This window comes from Meles meles, chromosome 7 (assembly GCF_922984935.1).
Source record: "Meles meles chromosome 7, mMelMel3.1 paternal haplotype, whole genome shotgun sequence".
NCBI classification, from domain to species: domain Eukaryota; kingdom Metazoa; phylum Chordata; class Mammalia; order Carnivora; family Mustelidae; genus Meles; species Meles meles.
In genome coordinates, this window is record NC_060072.1 from 144,818,103 (window position 1) to 144,844,681 (window position 26,579).

At 41.2% G+C, this 26,579-nt stretch overlaps 1 protein-coding gene across 2 annotated transcripts in view; it reads left to right on the top strand.

Annotated features, from left to right (window-relative positions):
- PRKCQ (protein kinase C theta) overlaps positions 1-26,579 on the top strand; it is a 173,515-nt gene that overhangs the window by 44,168 nt on the left and 102,768 nt on the right. Inside the window, exons 2-7 of one of the 2 annotated variants that reach the window (XM_046013258.1) lie at positions 7,734-7,860; positions 12,111-12,310; positions 15,036-15,096; positions 23,639-23,801; positions 24,930-24,961; positions 25,058-25,143. In XM_046013258.1, the coding sequence (XP_045869214.1) occupies positions 7,743-7,860; positions 12,111-12,310; positions 15,036-15,096; positions 23,639-23,801; positions 24,930-24,961; positions 25,058-25,143 (660 nt within the window). In that variant the 5' untranslated portion in view covers positions 7,734-7,742. Of the gene's footprint in view, positions 1-7,733; positions 7,861-12,110; positions 12,311-15,035; positions 15,097-23,638; positions 23,802-24,929; positions 24,962-25,057; positions 25,144-26,579 lie in introns of those variants that run through there. The other variant, XM_046013259.1, reaches the window with a different exon arrangement.

The window sequence follows — 26,579 nt, forward strand, 5'->3', positions numbered from 1 at the left end:
AGGCCCCCAGCTGAGCAGAGAGCCCAATACGAGGCTCAATCCCAGGACCCTGGGACCATAATCTGAGCTGAAGGCAGAGGCTTAACCCACTGAGCCACCCAGGCGCCCCCTCCTTATTACTATTTCTAACAGTTGGTTGAATGTTGGGCTTACATTCTTTGATCATTACAACACATGCTGTAGGGGTTATTTTAAAATATTATCCTCAGGGGCGCCTGGGTGGCTCAGTGGTTTAAGCCGCTGCCTTCGGCTCAGGTCATGATCTCAGGGTCCTGGGATCAAGTCCCACGTCGGGCTCTCTGCACTGAAGGGAGCCTGCTTCCCTCTCACTCTCTGCCTGCCTCTCTGCCTACTTGTGATCTCTCTCTGTCTGTCAAAATTAATAAATAAAATTAAAAAAAAAACATTTAAAATATTATCCTCAGATCATGCTTTTTTTCATGCTTTTTAAATTCTCTTTTGAGCTCATATTTGCAGGCAAGAAGCTAATATTTAATCTGGTTACCTTTATTATACTACTTTGTAGAAGTCTTAGCACAGGGTAAAACACGTTTTGTTCGATCATTCACTATTTGCCATCTTTCTTCTCTGCCCATGGCAAGGCAAGTTATTCTTAATTTATAGGTTATTTTCTCCAACAGTCACTTTTACCCAAGAAACCTATCCGTGAAGATGTGTAAAAGCTACAGATGGGACTTAATATGCCCACATTTGCCTGATGTTTAATTTCCCAAACTGGGTAAGCTGATCCACTTGGACGCCATTGAACGCTTTTTGTCTCTCTTTCCTGGGTTGACTGTTGATTGGTGTTCCCTCTTCTATAAGTCTGAGGTTTTGATATTTCTCTGAGACTCCCCCTCTGTCTCTGAGACACCTCCTGCTAAATTATAGCAATACGAAAGCTGTCCACTCTTTTGTTCTGAAATAAAGAAGTAAGCTCATTCTTACTTCACTTGCTGCAGAGAAAGAGAAGTCTTGGTTTTTGTTTTTTGTTTGTTTTTTTTTTAGCTGATGAGAGCATATAGATCTTCTGTTGCTTTCTGTTTCTTTGGAACTTCTCTTCCTCAGGTTTTGTTATGTGGTGGCAATGCTGAACATGACTGTGAAAGCATTTGGCAGATTTGAATGGTGGTAGGTGAGTCACCCTGGACAAGGAGGGGAGTCAGCAGCCGGGGAGTCGAGAGCAGAATTCTCAGCTCAGCACTTAAGGGTGTATGGCCTTAAGCACGCTTCTGAGCCATTATACTTGGTCATCTCCCCGTGTCATGGCCACTTGCTAAAGACAAATGAGATCACACTTAAAGGTGAAAACATTGAGTCAGAGTAAAGATTCTCTGCAAATTTGAAGTGTGTGTTACGATGACATTTCGCAGCAGAGATAGCAAAAGCACAGAAGATTGGATGGGCAGATTGACAGTCCATCATGATAAGTGCCGGCATCGAGATGACTCCATCAGACGGTAGTAAGTGCTCTTGGAGAGATACATGTGGGGTTTTATGGGAGCTCAGTGGCAGAGCACAGAGGGAGGCCACATAATTCAGCCCAGATAGGCTCCTAAAAGACTATTTCTACTCTCTTCCTGCCCTTTGTCGGTACAAACTAATAAAGTCAGTAAAGTCCATTGGAAAATATATCAGAGTTGCGGTAATAATAATAACTAACATTTTTGAGCTTACCGTGTGCCCGTCTCGTTCTAAGCACCTCCCTGTATTTGCCCATTCTGTCTGCATAGCCCTTGGAGACAAGTAACGGCACTATTACCACTTTCCAAATGAAAGGACAGGCTTAGGGAGGCTAAATAATTCCTGCATTTGAGCTTGTAATGGCATCGGTTCTTTGTAACAATGCCTGGGACGTTTCCCTTGTAGGAAACGTCTCTACTTTCCTCTACTACTGCCTGCCACCTAGTTGGACCAGACTATATACCCTTGCAGGTAAAAGAAATGCATAAAGATTAAGAGATTATTTCAAAAGCCTTCCTTCTGAAAATTAAGTTCCTTAGCAAAATTGCATTGAGCATCTATTTCACGTCAGACAGAGGGATCAGCCCTGGAGATGCATGGATGATTGAGGCTTGATCCCTGCTCTCAGAGCTCACAGACCTATTTGGGAAGACAAATATGAAGCGATAGATCTAATAAAATATTTTAGGGAAATCTGGCTGTGTGGGATCAGCACTGGATCCCCTCCACGATTCCACGAAGCCGACTGAAATGTCCAAGGGAATGTGTTAATAGAGAAAACCCTTTATCACAGTTTGGGTCTCGTAAGTGAGGCACCCACTTGCACTCACTCTGGAGGGGTTTTGCTAGATACATTGTAGATGAAACCAGTGCGACTTCCATGGTTTCAGTCACATCCCTCTTCTGAGTGTCCGTGGTATCTTAAGAATTATGCAGGAGAAATCCTGGTGGGACTCTTCTATGTCCCCCAGATTTGGAGGCTGGGAATAGGAGTCAAAGAGAATTTGAGTGACAGGACCTGCCCCACTCAGAAATGGGAAAGAGCAAGCCATGGCAAACGAACACGGCAAGTGCTGTCTCAGCCATGCCCAGGAAGCTGTGGGGGACCTGGAGGGCTGAGTGGGTTCCAGCAAGATGTGCTGGAGGGAGGGTGATGGAGGCAGAGGGAAGAAAGGCTTCAAAGAGAAGGTAGGGACTGAGCAGGAACTTGAAAGGTGAGGAAGTGGGGGTGGGGGGCCGAGAGAGGATGGAGTGAAATAGGAAGGCATTCCAGGGGGAGGGAACAGCGTTACTAAAAGCCCAGAGCTGTGAAACAGCTTGACACCTTGGAGAAACTGCAATAGTTCTGCACAGTCCTAAGTAAGATCCTTTGGGCTGCGGCATGGAGATGTGCCTGGGAGTGAGACTTGCCAAGGCTGGGTAGAGGGACAGGTCAGCTGCTGCGAGACGCAGAGTCCAGGTAAGGGGAGGGGAGCAGGAAGTAACAAAGCAAATGGGCTCTGGAGCGGGAGGGGAGATGCGACCTCTGTGTGCTGAGCTGAGAGCTGTGGTACCCGCCGCTGAGCTGGTAAAATAGAAGGGGCAGATTTGAAAGGCTGGACAGAGTTCTGCCTGGACCTGGCAGGTTGAGGGTCCTCAGGAGCTGTCCAGGAGGGAATGGAATGTGTGATTGTGTCGTTCAGAAGAGAGGTCTGTAGAGCGACCTGACTGTTCCACTGGCCAGAACAGCCTGTAAGTCCGTCCTGTACACACGTTGTCTGTTGTAAAGGGGGAGACCACCAGGAATGGCAGCAGAGAGGACGCTGATGAAATCTGCATTCCACGGAGAGACTAGGGAGGGCATCTCTGATGGGTGTTCTTCTAGTACATGTAGTAGTATACACAGCAATTGCCCTTTCTAGCTGAGCACCCAGGGGACTCCCCCTTCTCCCTTAGCCTCAAGCTCTGAGCACAAAAGACCAGCCCACAAAAATCTCCCATGTTAATTTCACCCTTATACGCTTATTACAGATCTTCTAGGCTCTCTTTCTATGCATACATATGCATACACATACTGTACATACAGGTGTGCGTGTGTTCCACAGGACTGTGGAAACTGACACAACAACGTTATATCAAAGTGTATGGTTCGTGTTGTCCTTGCCAGTGTTAGGTAAGAGCATTTCAAAAATATTTGCTGATTGCATGGGTAAAAAATATTATTGTGTTGTATTTTATAAGTATTTTGACTTATTTCATTATTATAGTTTAAATCGAGTTGACTATTAATGGATCCCCAAAGAAAATGCATTATCAAATTCTAATATTATTTTTTCTCTGCTATTTGCTCCAAAATGCAAAAATTTTCCAAAGAGCTTAAATAGCAGAGTAAAAACTATTTATTTTTCTTAAGGCTCTGACATTTTCCCTTCGGTAAATTGAAGCTACTCTTGATTACTTTAGATTTTAATATTTTATTATATGAATTTCTAGTTTCCTAATGTATATTCATTCATCTGTACCTAATGTGCATTTTATCTATATAACCTCTGAGTTTATAGTCCATGCCTTGAAATGCCAATAGCATATCTTAAAATTTTGGTCTTTAAATGATCATATGGCAAAATTGATGGTTGTTCTTGCTGTATAACTCTGTGAATTTAAATCTAGATTTCTGTGATCACTGCCACGATCAGGCTATATAGTACAGCTTCATCTTCTCTCCAAAGCTTGTTCATGCTGTATCTTTATAATACCCTGACCTTGTTCCCCTGTCCAAACCACAGCTAACCATTGTTTTCTCCAAGGAGTTTGTCTTTTCAAGAATGTTATACAAATGCAATTATATAGTATCTTGGTTTTTTTTTAAAGATTTATTTATTTATGAGAGAGAAAGAGAGTGCAGAAAGGGGATGGGTAGAGGGAGCAGGAGAGAGTCTCAAGCAGAGTTCCCACTGAGTGCAGAGCCCTGTATGGGGCTCAGCGCCAGGACCTTGAGATTGCGATCTGAGCCAAAAAACAAGAGTTAGACATTTAACCAACTGAGCCACCCAGGTGTCCCACATCTTGTTTTATTTTGGATTTCTTAAATTGCTCACAAGGCTGAACATTTTCGCATATACCTCCTTATAGTTACGGTTTGTTTTGTTGGTTTTTTTGTTTTGTTTTGTTTTAATATTTCATGGAGTTTGTGTCATTGGCACTTAATTACTTGGGTCATAGGCCATTTTTGTTTGGTTTGCTTTTACAGATTTACGTTCACTTATTATGTCAGAATGATGCTTCGTTATTGTCCGTTGTACTTACTGTAGATATTTTCCCTGCTAAGCCTTTGCCTTTCGGTTTTATTGTTTTCTTTAAATGTGTAAGACTTGGGCGCCTGGGTGGCTCAGTGGGTTAAGGCCTCTGCCTTCGGCTCGGGTCGTGGTCCCAGGGTCCTGGGATCGAGCCCCACATCGGGCTCTCTGCTCTGCGGGGAGCCTGCTTCCTCCTCTCTCTGCCTAGTTGTGATTTCTCTCTGTCAAATAAAATATTTTTAAAAAATAATAATAGATGTGTAAGACTTACAAATAGTAATACCACTTGATCTAGTAATATTGACTAGTGATCTAGTCTGATGCATTATTCCTAAATTTTTTTTAAAAATTGTAAAAAGGTGCTTATCCCAGCTTTATTATGGAAGATCTGGAAGCCATCTAAATATGTCACTATAAGACATTGGTAAAGCAGATCATGGAGCTGCCCCTCACGAGAATGTCATGCGAGAATTAAAAGGATGCTTGCAAAGATGACATAGCAACTTGGACGGTTTTTATGGTAAAATGTTAAAAATAAGGGGCGGGGGCTGGGAGGTTGGGGAAGCAGGTGGTGGGTAATAGGGAGGGCACGTATCGCATGGAGCACTGGGTGTGGTGCAAAAACAACGAGTACTGTTACGCTGAAAATAAATTAATTAATTAAAAAATAAATAAAAAGCCAGATATAATCCCACAAACATGGCATGAGCTTAGCATATAGAACAAAATCAAAATAGTAATAGTGATTTTCTTTGGCTGGTGGAACTATGAGGAGACTTTTTACCAATTTTGTGTATTTTCTTTATTTTTCATAATATCACATTGCTGTTACAGGAGGGGAACACGTCCTGAGCAGCTCAGGAGTAAAATGCTCCCTTTAGTCTTAAAAACACACCCCTGAGCGAACAACGTGTTAGGTCCAGCACACAGATGCCAATTCTGTCTTCTAGATGTCAAAATGTCAGATCCCGTCACGGTGACTAGACCTTTAAAGAGAGAAGCAGCGGCTTGGCTATTGAACAGGTACATGCATTGGGTAAGCTGGCAGAATGCTCATCCGTGCGGGGCTAAGGCAAGCAAATCTAGAGGGATGGGAAGTCAGCTGATGTCTAATCAAGACGTGCTGGGGGAGAGAGCCTTCCTCTACGACTCTCTCACGCTGTACCAGAAACCCTGGTCACCCCAGAGGCTTCGCTCTGCTCCCCAGACAGACTGTCCCAGGTGCGTGTTGAGCTGCTGCTGCTGCTAATTCTGAACCGAGCCTGGAAATAGCAGAGTGACACAGCTGTCACTAAAGGTCACCGTGGTTGTGACTCAGGCTTCATGAGTCCCTGATCCCTCCAGATTCAAATCCGAATTAATTACTCACCTTTACTCATGTTGAGGAAATCTTCAGAGTGTCCACACATGGTAAACACTCTCGTAGATGAAGATAGATCGTGGAGAACTTTCCTGATCGGTGCAGAATTATAGATTTGTCCAGAAGACCTACGTGACCCAGGGAAGGGGGGTTCTCAAGGTAGGTTTCTCCAGAGAGCTCTTGGACAGAGTTCAGTTCCTGTCCAAGAATCCAAGAATCCTAAACTCAGAGTGTGAAGGGGGCCCCTAAAGACACATCTAGAAGTCATCTAGCAGCTGTTCCAACGTGTGACTTATACAGAATGTGTTTCAGAGACTAAGATCACGTGATTAATACGATGATTCTACCAGCGCCTTCTTTAATTAAACCTGCCAAGCTGTGGGAAACCGAGACTTCCTTAGAATTCACGAAGTTAAGAGCGGTTACCAGGAGCCCCTAAACTGTCTCTGTAGGTTCAAAAAATACCCAAAGACCACCCGCATTTCAGAGAACGAGCGGTCTTTAATGGCTCTGCCAGATTTGAGATGATGGGCCCCAGATTTCCAGTTAGGCCGTTGGTGCGCCCACGCGGACTCCTACTATTCTGAGGAGCTGCCTTTCTCTCCACGAAGGTCGAGAGGACAGCTCCTACTTTGTTCTTCTTACCTTCGGCTTACTCAAGAGACTGAGAGGAAATTAGGGAGGCGTAAACAGTTCAAGAAGAGAGAAGAAGCAAAGAAGTAACTTTTTCACTGAGTACCATAGGATAGTTTCAGATTAATAGGACCTCATGGAAAAGTAGGTAAAAGAAAGAAGGAGAGAGAGAGAGAGAGAGAGACTTGGGGGTGGGGGAGAGTGGTGGTTGGTTGAGGTAAGTGGCCACACAAGGACAAGGGGGGAATGGCGGATGAAGCATCAGACTAGGACCCTAGAACTTGTTAGCCAGCGTTATGATGGTTTTCAGCTATATCTCCAGGTACGCGTGATTACTGGTATACTTTGTTTAACCTCAGATGATAAAGCATGACTTTATGGTGGGCAATGACTTAGGGTTTTTTAAGCGGTTTATAGAGTTCGAAGACTCATTCTATATACAGGTAGATGTGTGTGCGTGTGTACATACACATATACACATACACAGGACTCTGAAGAAGGTAGACCTTTCTGAAATGTCTGAAGTAAACAGAGTCCAGTTGCTAAATGCCCAGAGCCAAGTGCGTCACGTACATAAATAGCCCGTATAAGAATTTTGTGGTGTCATATTTAACTGTTGCGACTAAAATAGACTCAGCCTTTCTAAACTCATTTGTTATTGTGGTTTGTTTCTTGGGTACTTACTTGAATAGTAGAAGAAATAACATGCCAGAAAATTTTTGCCTCTCTCTGTAACTCCATTACATTAAGAGTGGAATTATAGTTCTAACTGATGGGGTCGAATAAGGCAGACGTCCGGAAAACCTCTTTCCATAGCAAGTTATTCTGTGGTTTGGTGTGAGCCCAGGAATGTCCTTTGCCGAAGGGGAAGTAAAAGTATTTGTTCAGATGGATAGTTGAACCATTTGAGCTTCTGGCTGCGGGTGATAAAGCACTGGGTATGTGGGAATGGGACACCAAAATAACTTATTGTATGGCATTTGTCTTTGGTCATTTTGCAGGGAGCAATCATGTCACCATTTCTTCGAATTGGTTTGTCCAACTTCGACTGTGGGTCCTGCCAGGCCTGTCAGGGAGAGGCTGTTAACCCTTACTGTGCTGTGCTTGTCAAAGAATACGTAGAATCAGGTAAGCTCGAGTGGGTGTTCGAGGTGGGGAGAAGGAACGTCCTGCTGTGAACTATGAGGCAAGTCCTTCCAGGAACTTAGAGTCATCTGGTTTAGTCTAATTTTACAGTTCAGGAAACTGATGCCCAGCCAAGCCAAGTACTTCCTCAAGGGCGTAGGAGCTAGTGACAGACTCGGAAGGAGACCCAGGTCTCCTGCCTCCTCTCCATTTCCCTGTGCCATTTTTCTACATAAGCAAAAGGAACAAAGGAAAGGAGAAATGGGTTGAGGACATGATGTGAGGAGGTCATGGGGCCAATAAAATCTACTGGTAAGCTCAAGTGGAACAGGGGACCCATAGTGTTAACCCTGGTCGTTTCCAAAGATTACAGATAGGGTCAGTCTTCATAATCTTACAATTAAGCCTAAAGATAGCTTATTTCTTCTTTGGGCTAAGCTTAGATAAATGTTAAAAGAATACGTAGGGGCGCCTGGGTGGCTCAGCGGGTTAAAACCTCTGCCTTTGGCTCAGGTCATGATCTCAGGGTCCTGGGATCAAGGCCCACATCAGGCTCTCTGCTCAGCAGGGAGCCTGCTTCCTCCTCTCTCTCTCTGCCTGCCTCTCTGCCTGCCGACTTGTGATCTCGCTCTGTCAAATAAATAAATAAAATCTGTAAAAAAAAGAATACATAATTAGCCACTAGAATCCAGATTTCAGAAAACTTACTTACATCTTTACAAAACCCTGGATGACTGAAATAATTGGCATGTTTTATCAAATGTAGATATTTACAGGCAGTTCACGGTAAGGGGGAAAGTGTCACAGATCCCAAGATTCATTTTGTGGGTTTAGATCATTCGATTAAAATAATCCTGTTCTGCCTGAAACCTCTCCACGGAAGTTTGCATCCCACCCCTTCCCCATTTCACCACTTTTCTCTGTTTCCCTATATACCTTTCCAGTTTCAGTGGACACATTGTAGAGACATGTGATTAACACCCGTGCAGGTTCGTAGTAACTATAGGAGCCATCCCATTTGCCTTACCCAGGAAGTATTTACGGAGTGGGAGAGTAAAAACAGCTTTTCCTTAGAGTTTCTGTTCTAGCAGAGGAAGAGAGGCATGGAACAAACCGAATATTTGGAATAATGGTAAGTGCCGGGCAGGAAACCCAAGCAGGGCAAAGTGGAGAGCGAAGGCTTGGGGACAGAGAGGTGTTTGTTATTTCCTATAAGGTAGTCCTTAAAATGCCTCTTATGGAGTGGCAGTTATGGATGGAGGAGGAACCCAATTCAGCAGCTGAGAACCTCCAATGAGGCATTTCCAGCTCAGAATCTTGGGTTTCCAGATCCTACCATGCTAGTTTTTTCCTCCCTTGCAAGATTTGTGCTTTATGATTGACTCCACCCCTCTAGCCAGTGCGAGAGCATCAAAGCTGAAGAGGTCTGAATCATCCTGATTTCTCTTCTGCCTGGGTTTCTCTTCTATTCCGTTAAAAGTGAGAATGGCACTTGCTCCCAATCTAAAACCTTTCAAATGTCACAGAAACCTTTGAAGTGTAAAATGTCTGAGTTTTTCAAAGCCGTTTTCCACTTAATGGGTCTCCTGGATCCCATTCTCTATAAGCACAGGGCCTCACTGACATTTGCCTCCTGAGAGCCTTTTTTGAATTTCTTCTTCTTCTTTTGGCCTTGCCTTTGAACTTGGTCTGATCAGCCATGTGGATCAAGGGACCTTGTCAGAAAGGAAGACTTTGTTTCCCAAAAGGTTAGCCTGCGGAGTTCGGAGGTTTTGGTTTTTTGTTCTGTTTTGGTTTTGTTCTGAAAAGGAACCACTTCTGCACATCAGAGTTCAAGTATTACTTCAATAGAATTTATGGGTTTTTTTTTTTTTTAGATTTCTTAATTTGATTATAGTTGACACACAGTGTCAACTTTTCATTCGTTTCAGGTGTGATTTACACGTTACACTATGCCCACCACGAGTAGACCTACCATCCGTCACCAGGCAGCGCGGCTACAATACCGTTGGCTACATTCCCTGTGCTGTACCTTTCATCCCCATGACTTATTCAGTCCAGAACTGGAAGCCTGGACCCCCCCACTCCCCTTCACCCATTTTTTCCCATTCCCCACCGCACCCCTCTAGAAACCATCAGTTGGTTCTCCATATTTATAGGTCTCATTCTCTTTGTGCATTTATTAATTTGGTTTTCTTAGATCCTACATATGAGTAAGAAATCATAGGGTATTTGTCTTTTTAAAATCTGCCTTATTTTACTTAGCCTAATGCCCTCTAGACCATCTCTGTTGTTGCAGGTGGCATGATCTCATCCTTCTCAGGGCCATATGCTCTCCCATTAAGTATACATCTTATACATTTGTGTTTCGTTGGACACGTAGGTTGTTTCCATAGCTTGGCTGTTATAGATAATGTTGCAATAAACACAGAGGCACATGTTTTTCTTCAAATTCATGTTTTTGTTCTCTTTGGGTAAATACCCAGCAGTGGAAGTAGCGGGTCATTTGGTAGTTCTATTTTTAAGTTTTGAGAAGCCTCCATACTGTTTTCCATGGTGGCTGCCCCAATATTTAAAAGTGTATCCATCTTGGAAGTCTTAGATTGCATCTTCCTTGATGAGTCAACAGAACAGGGACCAACAGGACAGAGTGTTGTCAGTCTGGGAGTCTGGGAGGCTCTGGAAATGGTAAAACTCACTGAAAGTCATTAGGATCCCAAGTTCAGGTCCTCTTTTTAGGCGATTACAAACCTCATGAATGAGAAGGTGAGAAGAGCCTCACCTGTCCCTTGCAGGGGCCTGGAGAAAGGTTACGAGAGGAGAAAGGCTGAGGAGTTACGAGAAAGAGGGGCTTCCCGTCTGTGGAAGTAGAGTGTTACTGTGGCCATTAGAATTGCCATTGGTATTTTTTTTTAAAGTCCAATCTCCAGTTAAATCTTTTCAAGCAAGCCATCAAAACCTTCCCCTTCCTCTTCCACTTTGGACCTTGTCAGGGTTTATCCCTTTCATAGCCAGGTTTATGGAAAATTAGAAGTTTCTCTTTATTCAAGTGCTCGCACACATCCCAAAGGACAATTTAGCAAATGTTAGGCATGTGTTCTGCTTTGCCATCATGCATCAGAGAGAAGGGGCCATCAGGAGTCTGAACTGCTTTGTTTCCTTGCTTAAACAGATTTTTCCTTTTTGCTTTCCCAACACCTCTGAATTGCTAAATCTGTCACTTAGTGTGCTTATCAAAAGAAACCAACACTCAAAGACAGCTGCAGTTCGCTGTTCCTGAAATGATTAAAGAATAAACACGACAGAAAATCCAGTGGGAATGGATTATCACTTAATCACACTAACAGATTCTTTCCCAATCTCTTGGTGGTTCTGGAGAGGTTTTCCCTACAGTTTATCACCCTGACCACAGTTCTTGTCATCAGCCACCTCCAGATCTCTCTCCTGCCTGCCTTTTCTCATCTGTAGGTCCACAGCCCGCTTCCCTGATCCCATGGACTGAGACCACCGCCTCTCTGAGTTACTTGTTGTTTCTGCATAGGGTGCATGGTTCGTGTAAAATGTATCGTCCCTTGAGAATTAGAGAAAGAAATAATGGCTCGTTATGCTTTAAAGTTTTTTTTACCTCACAGTGCATTTATGTCAAATGGAAAATTTTTAAAGGTCTTTTTAAGGAGCACTCACTGTCAGCCTTAAATTATGCCAATAGAGTCTGTCAGATGAACACACGGTAGTTTTCTATCAATTCTTTTTAATAGATGACAGTGACATTAATTACTTGTGTGTCCACCCTTTGTAGATCATTAGAGGAGGGTCCCAGAAGGTATAAAAGTGTATGACATGTAGAGGATGGGACCTAGGTCATTCTAACCTCCCGAATATAGCAGGCTTGGCCCCTGATGTCTTTCTATTTGCTCAAAGTAAAGCAACTGACTGCTGAATAGGAAAAGAACGTCGTCAGCCCAAGACATCATGTATTTGCTGCTTAAATTACCAGACTGACTTTTAAGTTTCAGTGTATCACCTTGTGTATCAAGGTGATCACTCATATACTGATACAGTGTATCACTCATAAAGACCTTGGGACTCTCTCATTCTGTCCTATATTGTCTCTAATTGTTTAACATGTTACTTTTGACTTCCCAATGGAATTATATATCCTAGAGGGCAGAGGAAGCAGCTGCCACTGTGAAGTTGAATTATTTCCCAGAATTGGCTGAAGGAGTAATGAGAACATTTCTTTCTGTTCCTAGAGAATGGGCAAATGTATATCCAGAAAAAGCCAACTATGTACCCACCCTGGGACAGCACTTTCGATGCCCACATCAACAAGGGAAGAGTAATGCAGATCATTGTGAAGGGCAAGAACATGGACCTAATATCTGAAACTACTGTCGAGCTCTCCTCTCTGGCTGAGCGATGCAGGAAGAACAACGGGAAGGCAGAGATATGGGTAAATATCCAGTCTGTGAGCTTCTTTTAAAGTGTTCACAGCACTAAGTGGTAAGCATCATGCTCGCTGAAGACAGAGCAGAGTTTCTGTGTCATCCTGAATTTATGACACACTCATCTTAGGTAAACAGATTCCCTACCACTTACACACTAATGACTTGATAATGGCAATGACTGTTCTTGTGGACTGTCAAACATACTGACATATTCAAATATCTAGACTCCTGTGTAAGGGGAGGAAGGTCTCTTAGGCTATAAAGAGTTGTTATTGATCTGTAAGTGTAAGGTAAGCTCAGAAGTATCACAAGTTCCCCTTAATTTGGGAACCTAGCTGTTGACTATTTGTTGAGGTATCTATCTATGTGATCTCTTAATAAGATGTCTTAGATAAGGTGATAGATGAGGGAAAAGACAAGCAAAGATCCGTGTGAGTCTTGGTCTTCCCTCTCCGTACTTTGCCAATCCTTGTCAAATTTTTTTAGCCATAACTACTTATTTAGTTCACTTTGTACTAAACAGTACATCACACACAATCCATGTTGCTGCACAAAGTTTTTGAAAACTTAGGTTATAACTGTTTGGGTAGCAAATGTTTAGAAATGTTAAAGGAAAGAGTGAAATATGAAGGCATAAAAAATTCTCATGAAGATTTCTGGGGTGCACACAATGAAAAAACAAAGCAACCACAAACACTAGTAAAAACTGTTTTAAATGATCTGAAACTCAGAAAATGTTTTCAAATGCTCTATCATTTATGCAAAAGGAGAGAATCTTACCTTTTCACTTCTCATTTCCTACAACATATTTCTAAGAACACCACTCAGAAGATTTTGAAGTTGCTGGTTTCAAAATGGGAATGACAGAAACCTAACAACTAGAATTCTGTGTCAGTTTTCTATTTTTGACCTCAAAAAAAAGAAGTACTTTCTAGGAGAGTATAGATTTATCCACATCTTTGCTGTTGACACTAAAGTAATCTTTGAAGATACACGTATACCGAGATTTTTTTTCTTTTAAGTCCCCATGCTCGGATATGTTCAGTAAATGTAGGCCAGCAGTATCTGTGGGGCACTTCTGTGTCTGGTTGGAGAAACGATCCTGGAAATAGATCTCGGTTTGGGGGCGCTGCTTAGGCAGGTAAAAGAGGCTGAGTAACTGAATAACGTCACCGGTGCGGGCTTAATAGGAAAGGGTCTACACACGAGGGAGGGGTGAGACGCCCGTCAGCTCAGGGCCTCAAGGGGGGCCAACACCTCGCTCAGCTAGGAGAAGAGATTAATTAGACCAAATGTTACCCACTTTTCACTCATCCCCATTTTTCTTCTGCTTTCTGCCTCATTTTTAAAAAAAGAGTCACCAAATCCCTAATTTTTAAAAGTAGCGCGCTCTTTGGGGTGCCTGTCTGGTTCAGTCCCCGGAGGGTGTGACTCTGGATGCCGGGGTTGGGAGTTCAAACCCCACTGGGTGTAGAGATCACCTAAAAATAAAATCTTTAAAATGAACAAACAAACAAAAGCAAACAGAAAAGTAGCAGGCTGTTGGAGTTCCTTCTCCATTAACAAACGGATAACTGATTTTTAAATTATTTGCCTAGGCTTCCCTGATGAGCAGGTTGGTTTTCTATTTATAGCTCTTAAAGTTGTGTTTGATTTCTTGCTTAGGTGTCTCCTGATTTTATTCTTTTCGAAGTTTTTATTGATTGATTGATTGTATTGTATTCTACGGTTATTAAAGCCATAAGCACTTGGCCTTTAGATTCTCATTTTACTTAAGCAACTTTTTACATTTTGTAGCTTTTTTCCCCAAGAATGTTTCCTAGTTTAATTTCATTTATAGTGTCTAAGGGCCAACAGGGTGCTTTGGACTTTGATTTCCCCTTGCTCTATTGAAATCCACTTTCTTAGAAATAATTTCTCTATCTAAAAAAATATCCACAGAGGAAGGGAGGGAAAAGAGAATGGGAAGAAATCAGAGAGGGAGACAAACCTTGAGAGACTCTGGACTCTGGGAAACACACTAAGGGTTGCAGAAGGGAGAGATTTGGAGAGATGGATTTGTCATTTTCCCCCTTGTCACATCACAGGATAACCTGAATCCTCCCTTCAGTGCTACTCTGCTCTGGTCTCTTCTATGTAATGATACTGAAATGTGTATTTTTGTCCATTTTTAGACAAATCTAATCAGAATTTCCCATGGTAGATTATCTAGCACTTTCCCAAGGACAAAAAGAAAGAAGAAAACACAGCTCCCACTTCATACCCTGGTTAACCTAGAGGCATGTGGGTAGGCACCCTCAAAGCAGGATCCATCTTGCCTTCCAGAAGACCTACTGTGGCCCCCAGTTACCTGGTCCCAGTGTCCATGATCCTTTTGTCATGATGAAGATCTGAACCTGCCCTACTCAGAGCCATGCAGATGAGAGCCAGCACAGGGCGAGAATATCAAACGGAAACTGTTTTAGAATTTTGTTTCTTCCTCATGGAAATTTTGATCTCCAAGTAAAATTAATGAGCTGCTGAGGTGTTTTAATTTTAAAAAAGGTTGAATGTATGGATGGTGCGCTATTCTGATGGTGACTGGTATGAGTAAAAAGTAAGGAGGAGGCAGTCTTGGGTTCTACATTGGAAATCTCCTGCCGCCCCCACACTCACCAGTTACTGTCATTCAATGTAGAGCTTGTTTCGCATTCTCACTGATATTTCCTTTTCCTTTTTTCTCTCAATCAGTTAGAGCTGAAACCTCAAGGTCGAATGTTAATGAATGCAAGATACTTTCTGGAAATGAGTGGTAAGTGACATTTTGTCTTGTTTGGGGGTGGAGGGGGCGTGTCCTTTCTCCTCGTGTGCAACCTGTCTGACTTTTGCAATAGCAGAGAAAATCATTAGGAGAAAAGGAAACACAGGAAGTCTTCTCAAAGTTTTCAGTGGTGCTCAAATATTAGTGGAAAATTTACTCTCTGCGCCAGAGAAACGTAGAAAGAGAAAACATTTAATAGCATTAGTTTCTCAATAGTGTGAACTCATATGCCCAGTGCTTTTAGAGTCTGTCTTCATTTTAGTTTGGAACTGTCACGTGAATACAAAGACTCTGTTGACATGTCACTATATGAGTAATAAAATAAGAGATCACACTGTCAGTAAAATACAAAACGAATAGGAAACCAGTAAGTATTTCTCATAATGCTAGTAGCAAAATAATAATGCTTCAAGTTAGCCACCTCAAATCCTTTTAGGAACGGAAGGAAAACACGCATTGCTAAGGAGCGTCATTTCCACGTCATGCACAGACATGGGTCACAGAGGTGACGCTTAGGAGCAGGGCTCTTGGTGCCTGTGGCAATCTGTCCATTCCTTCTGTTGCATTTGTGCTCTGCCTCAAAGTGCCGTGCAAACAAATCAAACGCTGCTACTCCTGAAATCCTAAACCTCAGGATGGATATGTGTACTTACTGATCACAAACTGATTTTATTTTTTCCTAAATTAGCTTAACTACCGGGAGACAAATTTTAGTTTAGAGATTTATGGTGCTTTCTGGGCTTTGGCTTAACATATCCAGTGTCCTTGGGTCCAGATTCAAACAAATGTATTGGGGGGAAAAAAACATATTATGAGATTATTAGGGAATCTTGAACCCTCACCAGGTGTTTGGTGATACGGAGGCATTGTTACTAGTTTTCTAGGTGGGATGATGGTATTGTGGTTCTGTTTCCTAAAATGGGTCCTCATCATTAAGAGACATACTAAGGGGTGCCTGGGTGGCTCCGTGGGTTAAAGCTTCTGCTTTCAGCTCAGGTCATGATCCCAGGGTCCTGCTCAGCAGGGAGCCTGCTTCTCCCACTCCCCGCCACCCCCACCCCCCGCCCCGCCCGGCCTGCCTCTCTGCCTACTTGTGACCTTTGTCTGTCAAATAAATAAATAAAATCTTTTGAAAAAGAGAGACATACTAAAATGTTTATAGATAACACCAGGCATTTGCTTCAAAATAACCCACTGGTATGTGGGTGTGGGTAGCAGATAGCATATTTTGGAAAACAGTGGCCTTAAACCGATCATTATTGAAACTGGATGATCTATACTGGGAAATTGATTACAGTATTTGCTCAGCTTTTGTCTGGATTAAAAAATTCCCATAATAAAGCTTTTTTTTTTTTCTTTAAGAAGAAAAGGATCCCTAAAGAGGTAGCAGTACAATATGAAATTTTGTTTTATCTTGTGGAGGCTCTAGGTACATAGAACATGGCATTGTGCCATTTTTTAAAAGATTTTTTTATTTATTTGAGAGAGAGAGAGACTGTTCACAAGCAGGGGGAGTGTCAGAGGGAGAGGGAGAAGCTGGCTCCCCTCTGACCAGAGAGCCGGACGCAGGGCTTGATCCCCACACCCCGGTATCATGACCTGAGCCAAAGGCAAACATTCAACCGACTGAGCCACCCAGGTGCCCCAGCATTGTACTACTTCTGAGTTGGCCAAATGGTAGAGCGGTTGTAGGAGCTGAATAACTGGGTTTTCATAAGTGAAAGTGCTGGCCTAAATGATAACACCAATAGTGTGTAATTCCCTCAGGAAGAGGAAGTATTTCTTTTAGTTCAGAGCATGATCTAATGTAAATTGAAAGAAATCTTCCATGGGAATGCCAAGTATTTCGGGTAAACGGTTCAAAGAACCTGCTTTGAAAAACAATTTCATGGATATTTATCCTATTGCTTCAAAACTTAATTTTCTCTTAGAATGAGAGATAACATTCAGGTGGCCCAAAAACAATGATATTTCACAGATAGTAATTACCCAAATCCAGGATTTTTTTTTTTAAGGATAAAATTTTGTCATGTTTAAAATTTTTGTATCTAGACCCAGATTGAGATTCTGTTCCTAAAGTGTTATATATCTAAAAGCTTTAATTTTTAACAAACAATATTTTGGACTAGCCTAACTAGAAAATTCTTTATTGATGACAAGAACTATATCATTCTATTTTAAGAATATTTTGTATATATATTTCATATACATATTTATTATTATTATATATAAGAAATAATTTTTGAAAGGATTCAGAAAACCAAGACATGAGTTCTCATGCTCAAGGAACTTAAGCCTAGGTTGGAGAAGTGGTACAGACTGAACTATTGGAGAAGAGTTTAGTCCTAAACCACACAAATACTGATTAACCAAGAGATCCAGTATGGGTTGCCTTCATTTCAGAAATTCCATAGAGTAGACATTGAAAGATTGGCATAATTGAATTTGCAGACAAGAGGGATAGCTTTCTAGGAGGAAAACATGAATATTTGAGCAAAATATAAATGGATGCAGAACTGTGAGAAGACCAGTCTAGACAGATCAGAGGGCCCCTGCTAAAACCAGAATGAAGAACCTAAGACAGATCTCGGAGGGCTTGGAATCCAGGCAAGAGGAGTGTGTAGACCTAGGAAAGTTACCAACAAGGAGTCACAGTCCCATTCTTGATTAGGCCATGATATGATGAAAGCAATGTTTGGGGGAAATTGCTTCTGAATGAATATGGGACAGATCTGGAAAGGGAAATAGACTGGGTATAGAGAGAGCCTACAAAATTTCATTTTTGCAATGGAGAGGTGATGAGAACCTGGTCTTGGAGCATGGTTATAGGAATGAAATAAAAGAAAGAGCCCAAACAAAAATAAGATTTCATGACAGTGTAGATGAAAGGTTATGCCCATTAAGAGTAAATAGTTGAAGTACTTTATAATTCTTTAAAAGTGGAAGTTGAATGAAGGGAAAAATGTTAATGATATTCCTTAAAAGAGTTGGACTAGGAAAATGATAATGGGAGTGGTAAGAATGGGAGGTATGGGTAGAGAAAGAAATTGGGGGAGGATACAGGATTCAGTCGTGGATAACATTTCTGATAATGAACAGAGTTTACATAGTTTATTCTGGCAGCCATGTAGGAGAATGTTGGGTACCCCTGTTTTATGGAAGCATCAATATTTTTCTACTCTACAGGGTACCAGATGGCTTGCTCTCCACACACAAATCACTCCATTCTCTCTGTTTCAAAATCCCCATTCTGTGATTTCTGTGTTAGATTACTTTGTCTTCCTCCCTTGCTCTCCTACCAATCAGTCTTGGCAGCTTTAGTGTTCACTCCCACCTCGTATTTTGACACCTTCCTACACTTTTCTTTATCCATTCAAAAACCTGCAGTGACACCAGGTTTTCACTTGGAATTCTCCACTGTTGAGAACTCAGAGTCAGACCTTTCTCAGAGCTCATCCTCCTCCCCTGTCAATTCTGTCTTTCTTTCACCCACTAGCTACAGGAATCTACTCTAACCTGGTTTCTCTCTTCACACCTTTTGTTAGCCCACGTGTGTCCTTGACTCCCTACCTTGCCTAAAGTCCATAGCCCTTTCCAGCACTCTGCTCTCATGAGCACCCTCCTCTGCCAAAAATGTTCTGATCTCCAAACCTTGCTTTCTTCCCTCTCCTCCAAGGCTTTGCTAGAAAAAGCCATCCAGCTGAGTCCATTACAAACTGTTTCTGATGTTTCAGACTCATATACTTAACCCCTTAGTGGATCTTTCCAAGTAGATTTCCTGTATTACTTTAAATTCAGTATGTCCAAAGTTACACTCACCATTTTCACCAATAACCTATTCCTTTTGTACTCACTATTTTAGTTAATTATTACTCCAGTCACTCAGAAACCTGGAAGTAACTTTTATAGTCTCTCTTTTCTTGACCTCCCACCTTAATCCAACAGTTTTGCCCATGTTGTCTCTTCAGCATTTTTCGGTTTTTCTCCTGCTTTTCATCATCCTTGCCTCTTGCCAAATCCCAACATTCTCCTACATGGCTGCCAGAATAAACTATGTAAACTCTGTTCTGAATATGCCGGGCTTCTGTTCCTCCCTTTGCCTTTGCCTACAGCCTTTCAGTATTTGCAAATTATCTACAGGAAAGTGTTCAAACTGACCTGATACCTACACATCTTCTGTGTGTGACCACTGATGTTTTCTATTTCATATTCCACGCTCTGGGAGTACATACATCCTCGGGGATCTTATCTGAATGTACCCTTGTGCATTCCCTTCCATCTAGAGAGGACATCTTTTGCTTTTCCCCACCATACCTTCTCCCACTCATTGGTAGAAGTTATCTATTCTTCAGAACCCAGCCCAGAAATCATGTTTTAGTACCTTTCCTGTCCAACTTTCCTCTTTTTCTCACCTCCACCTCTCTATACCTGCCTTAACTGGTGTAGTTTCCTTATCTCTGGTTACATAACATCCTGTGAATATTTATGTTCTGACTTTTACTGCAATAATGTCCTTTGTAGACTCTAAATTTCTTGCAGGAAGGTAATGGCTGAACCATGTCTTATTTGTCTCTTTAACTCCAGCACTAGGTTGCATGCCACGTACATAGGAGGGACTTAATAAATGTTCATTGAACTATTCAGTCAGACTCACCCTGGTATTTAGAAATTCCTTTTATTCCCATACAATGGCTATTCCAAAATTACCCTACTCCTCAGTTTCTAAGGGTATCTCATTCTTCTCTCACTTTCAGAGTTTGGCTGTGCCCCCAGTTTAACCGGGAATGACTCTTGTCTCCTTTCTGTCTCTGTACGTTAGAGATAGCTGCTGCTCCCTATACTTGCTTCCTGCTCTGTGGACTCAGAAACAGTCCCTCCCTTTCTGGGTCTCCTGCCTCAAATTCCTAGCAGCTACCTACTATAAGCTCTGTAGCATCGTCAATGTTTCCTTCTCTCTTTGGTTTCCAGCTCCTTGCCAAGACATACTGAATTAAGCCACCTTGTCCAGCCTGAAAAAAAGATATTTTTTTAACCTTAAAAGTCTGGCTTATATTTTGACAAACCCACTAAGTTGCTTTCTTCAAGAGTATGATTCCTCAAAACAAATTTCGTTTTCTTAGCCTCTGGTTCCCTTGATATCTCTATACTAATGCTGCAAAGCCCATTCTTTCTTGGCTTACCCATGTGATACTATTGAAGTTTTTCTCTTAATTTTTTAACTGTTCCTTCCTGGTCTCTTTTGTAATCCCTTTTACTACCTCCTAAAAAATATGGGTGTACCTATCAACATGTCCATTCCAAACCATCACATACTGTTCTTTGTGTGAGTGCCACGTCTTCCTGACTTGACTGTTAGCCACTCAGAAGTTAGGGATAATATCTCATATTTCTTCAGAACATTAGGCATAGCAGTTTGCTCCGAGATGCCCAGGAAACATCTGTGGTTGACCGATTACAAACAAGTGATAGGTTAGGCTAAGTAATAGATTAGGAACTATTGCTAGAAAGAAATAACCAAACATACAAAAACCAATAAACTTATTCAAGCCAATAGAGAGCAAATTCCTTCAGAAAAAAACATAATACCAAAAGAATTCAAGAAACTCTGAGTGTTTATATAGTCGCTCTTCTGTAATGATCAAAATGGTTAGAGGATAAATAAAAATCAAAGGAAGTCCCAAGGGAATAAATGTATTTCTAGCACTTTCTGACATTTTAAAAAATTTACAGTTTTATATAGTTTAATGTTCAGAATATATATATATATATATAATAATAATAAAATTAGGATTCCCAGAATAATTCAGTTCTAGTGACTGAATTTAAAAGTAATTTTATACTTTATTTCATTTCATATGGACCAAGATATAAATGAGTCGACTCTTACTGACAAACTACCTACCACACCAGTCACAAGTTGTAAATAGCTCTGCTTCTACCAGAACTTGCAGAAAACAGCAGTTGCCTCAGTGACCCTGAATTTAACCCCTCATTCACCAAACCTAATTTATTTCCAGCTCAGTTCTATATAAAAAGATCTACATTACCTAACCTTAAAGTATTGGGCAAAATATTATATCTCATCTGTGGAACTTTTTAGAGTTATTCGGAACACTCTTTATCTGAGAGTTTGGAGTTGCCATAAAACAGACCTGTGGACCACTGTAGAGAAGATGTTAGTCATAAAATGGGGCATGGGATTTCGATGGGTTGCTGGGGGAGAGCTCTCTATCCACATGCCCCCACCCTTTATCTACCCAATGTATTTCTAGCCTGGCCCCATTAAAGATATGGAAAATAAAGTACATTGGCAGGGACATTTGTCTCAAGTGTATTGTCATACCTCTGCCACTGCTTATCCAGAATGGAAGTAATTTAGTTTAAATATTGCTAAGTCATTATATTTGTGAGATATAAGCCTCTTATTCTTGCTAAGCCTCCATTTTTAATACTTGTAAAAATATAAGAAATATAAATAATCTAAGATACTTTCCAGCTATTTAAAATTATAGTATTAGAAGTTACAATCACTAAATTCATTATCCTTATTTTAGCAATAATTATTTTTTATATTTATTTATTTTTAATTTTTTAATTGTTATGTTAGTCACCACACAGTACATCATTAGTCTTTGATGTAGTGTTCCATCATTCATTGTATATAACACCCAGTGCTCTATGCAATACATGCCCCCCTTAATACCCATCACCACGCTAACCCATTCCCTGACCCCCCCCACCCCAAAACCCTCAGTTTGATTCCTGAAGTCCATAGTCTCTCATGGTTCATCTCCCCCTCTAATTCCCCTCCCCCTTCATTTTTCCCTTCCTTCTCCTAATGTCCTCCATGCTATTCCTTATGTTCCACAAATAAGTGAAACCATATGATAAATGTCTTTCTCTGTTTGACTTATTTCACTTAGCATAATCTCCTCCAGTTCCAGTCATGTTGACACAAATGTTGGATATTCATCCTTTCTGATGGCTGAGTAATATTATTGTCTATATGGACCACATCTTCTTTATCCATTTGTCTGTTGAAAGGCATCTTGACTCCTTCCACAGTTTGGCTAGCATGGACATTGCTACTATGAACATTAGGGTGCATATGGCTCTTATTTTCACTATATCTGTATCTTTGGGGTAGATACCCAGTAATGTAATTGCTGGGTCATAAGATAACTCTATTTTTTAACTTTTTGAGGAACCTCCACACTGTTTTCCAGAGTGGCTGTACCAACTTGCATTCCCACCAACAGCGTAAGAGGGTTCCCCTTTCTCCACAACCTCTCCAACATTTGTTGTTTCTTGCCTTGTTAATTTTTGCCGTTCTAACTGGTGTAAGGTGGTATCTCAATGTGGTTTTGATTTGTATTTTCCTGATGGCTAATGATGATGAACATTTTTTTTTGTGTGTCTGTTAGCCATTTGTATGTCTTCTTTGGAGAAGTGTCTGTTCATGTGTTCTGCTCATTTTTTGACTTGATTATCTGTTTTTTGGGTGTTGAGTTTGAGAAGTCCCTTATAGATCTTGGATAGCAGCTCTTTATCTGTAGTGTCATTTGCAAATATCTTCTCCCATTTATATTTATCTCTTGTTTACCATTTTCTTCTCTCTTGAATGTTGGAGTTGTCATTACACTTTTGAACCATGATTGCCTTGCTTTTGTGTGTTTTCTTTGAGTCTGGGCTTCAGCCGGGAATCATTAGTATTCTCAGAATTTTACCAGCTTTTTAGAAATATGTTATATTGGCATGGGGCACTATGGACAGTGACTATCATAGTACCTTCACCAGTATTCTGAGCCCACAATGAACTGAAGAAATGTGAATGTGATGATTTGATTTAGATGACTAGGTAACATCCAGGATTACCTAGACATTAAAAAACAATTACAGTCATCTGTTAATTTCTGGCTTTTTCCCACTGACTGTTGTAGTCTATAAATTTATAGCTGGTACACCTGTTCACTGTGGACATCATGAACCAGAGCATAAACTTTCCAAAGTTCTTTTGCCCTCACACACAAGTCTGGCCAGCTCCCCTCCATCTACTCGACCCTGCCCATAAAGTACCAGACATAAAGCATCCTGGGAAATTTAAAAAAAAAAAAAGCTGTTTCTAAGTTGCTGTCAGTAACCACATTATTCTCTAGAATTACAGGCAAAAAGTATTTAACACTTCCTGCTTTTTCTGGCTGACTCATCATTGACAGTGAATAGGAGAGGTTGATAAATACTTTGAAAGTTCTGACCTCTGGTTTTAAAAACTGAGAGAGGATAGCTTAGCACAGTCAAAGAGGAGTGAGGGATTGAGCCAGTAATCCAACCTCATTGCTTTGACTGTATAGTAATACACCCTACGATAATTCTGTATTATAAAATTAAAGAAAGAAGCTTAGTGCTAGACCAACCTTAATAAGAACTTGGGATTTTACTGGTTTCAGTGCTTGCTTAATTACTTGTCTGTCTCCATCTTTTCCCCATCTCCCCATCCCTTCCACCTACTTTGTCCCTTGTCCTGTTCCTGCAGACACAAAGGACATGAGTGAACTTGAGAGTGAAGGCTTCTTTGCTTTGCATCACCGCCGAGGAGCCATCAAACAGGCCAAAGTCCACCATGTCAAGTGCCACGAGTTCACCGCCACCTTTTTCCCACAACCCACATTTTGCTCTGTCTGCCATGAGTTTGTCTGGTACGGTAACTTGGCATTTCACTCCAAACTTCAGCTTGTGCATTGTGTCAGATCCTCTCAACCTGCCGTACCCAGCATGCTCCACCTCAGGGGAGTGTGCTGACGTAAGCACTACCTGGAAGGATGAGGCTTAAAGACTATGAATCTATACAGTATTTTCATACTATGACTCCTCTAGAGAAAGGAAGCCAGCTCTAGAAGAAAAAGTTTTCAAGAACTTTAGCTTCTGATTAAATGGGGGCCACTGGGGGTACGAGGGAAGGACAGAAGAGGGAGACATCGTTACTGCTGGCACAGTTTTACAGTTGAAACTTCTACCACCTTGATAGCCCAACTGTGCTCTTACTAATGTGTGCGAAATGCAACACTTTTGCTTTGGAGCTAATGGGTTTACATGTTTACGGGGCTCTTGGGCATCTTAGCAGCCCTCAGCCAGAGATCGGTGCACGCCTCAGTAAGCACACAGCAAAGGAGATGGGACTGCAGAGACTTGAAACGACTCCTGTCTCTGGTCTCTGCCTCTTCGCCTCTTGGTAGGGTGTTTTTTTCTTTAGGCTGCTTCAGAATCCATCCACTCACCACCCCAGTCTAACTAGGGAATCCAAATGTCAAATAGACTTTTGATGGATTTCCACCAACTCTTTCCATTGAATGATTAGAATTTCTTCCTTTATAATAATGAGCATTTCTCAGGAATGAGTGTTAAGCTCAAGAATTTAGTAGTTACGCATATTCTCAGATACTCAGAAAGAGGAAACAACACATTGTACAGATGTCTTTGCTAATCTCTACTGAGCTTAGAGAGACAATGAATTTTTAAGTGTAGGACATGGAAATTTGCTGCTAGGAGCCTGTGATGTATTTTCATCTCTACATGTTTGTTTGGGAAAAAACACAAATGAGAGGAGAAACACAGTTTCTCATTTAATTATCAGACTTTTAACAAAGCAGTTTAAAATAAAAAACAAAAAACAACAATACATGTTAACACTTTCGTCCAGTGACAGACCAGGCCTGCTGATCAGTGAATGCTCTGTGATACTAGGACGCTATGAGATCTTGTTTTAACGTTTATGGTGCTGCTGTCGACGCAGACCTTTAAGTAACCAGATGTGTGCTTTATTGCAGGGGTCTGAACAAACAAGGCTACCAGTGTCGACGTAAGTAAGAAGGATTTCTGTTGTATTATTGTCATTCTTTTTATTTCGTTGTTCCTTAACTTCTGAGAATCTTAAGTTGCAATAATTTCTTTTCAGAGTGTAATGCAGCAATTCACAAGAAGTGTATCGATAAAGTTATAGCTAAATGCACGGGATCAGCCATCAATAGCCGAGAAACCATGGTATGTGTTCGGGTTCCTCTTTCTGTCTGGAATATGGTCATTTTATCCTAACATTAAATTTTACAGCCCACTAATTCTTTGTAGTATTGCCTGAGCTTGAATCCTTAAGCTTATCAATGAACAGTAATCTCCATAAAACCCTTTCCTCTTCAGTAATGATTATTACTGAGATCCAAAACCAGGGGATAAGTACAAAAAACAAAATAAGACTATTGATGACTCTACCTTTTCCAGGAACTCATGATAGAGTGTGCCCAGAAAACAGTTTTGGTCAATCATATGAGAACAAATCTTGTGGCATCTATAGCTAGAATGGACAGTTAAGGATTCGAGGCAAATGATGACAAAATACAGATGCGGGCATTTACAAGGTTAGTGTGAGATGTAGCAGAAGTATAATTCTTATGTTGAGAGGCAAGTGTTACTTTCATAATGAACTTTAAGACATATGGCATCAGGACAGGTTAGATGTTACCCTGTAGGGAAGGGCAGCAGAGCTGGAGAGTCAGGCACACTTTCTTTCTTCATTCAACGGATATTTAGTGTGTATGTAATACAAGGAAGATACTATACTACTATGTACAATGCAAAACAGAGCACAAAACAGACCTGGTCTTGCCTTTGTAGAACTTACCGTAAAATTAGGGAAACACATAATTAACAAACAGCAATGTATTTTTTCCATTTATATTAAATAACCAACAAGGTGTGACCTAAGGTCAGGGAATCTCCCGAGCGAGCATAGAAGCTGAGGCTAAGGGTAGAGGAGCAGCTCTATGAACAGTAGGAGGAAGCAGCCTCCAGATAGAAAAGGCCCCAAGGAGGAAAGAGTCAGCATGTTCTAGGAACAAAAATGAGACCATGCAGCTGGAACAGCAAACCTAAGAGAGTGAACAGAATACGAAGTTGGGGAACTTGGCAGGATCTAGAATAGATTTTTATTTTTAAGACCCTGGAGAAGTGGTTGGATTTTATTTGACCAATAGTGGGAAGCCCACGTGGTGACTGATGTAGGGGAAATTGTGGGTTGAGATATGAACATAAAAACCAGAGGTGACTGCCGATGTCCTCTCAAGGAGAAAGGTTGTTGGCTTGTACCAGTATGGTAACAGTGGAAAGGGAACAAAGTGATCAGGTTTTCGGGTGATTTTCTTGTTAGAAATGACTGGATTTGTCAATGGATTGGAAGTGGAAAATAAAAAAGAGGGAACTATAGATGATGCCTAAGTATCTGTCTTGAGCAGTGGGGAAGTGGCAGAACCATTAATAAAGTAAGACTGAAGGAGAAATTCGTATTTCAGTTTTTAATAAGTCCAGCTGAGATGCCTGTGGACATCCAAGTGGGGGTATCAAGTGGAGAATTTTACATGCATTTGGAATTCACAGGAACCAGTAAACCAAATATATAAATTCCCCAAAGGAATCTAAAGTTGTGT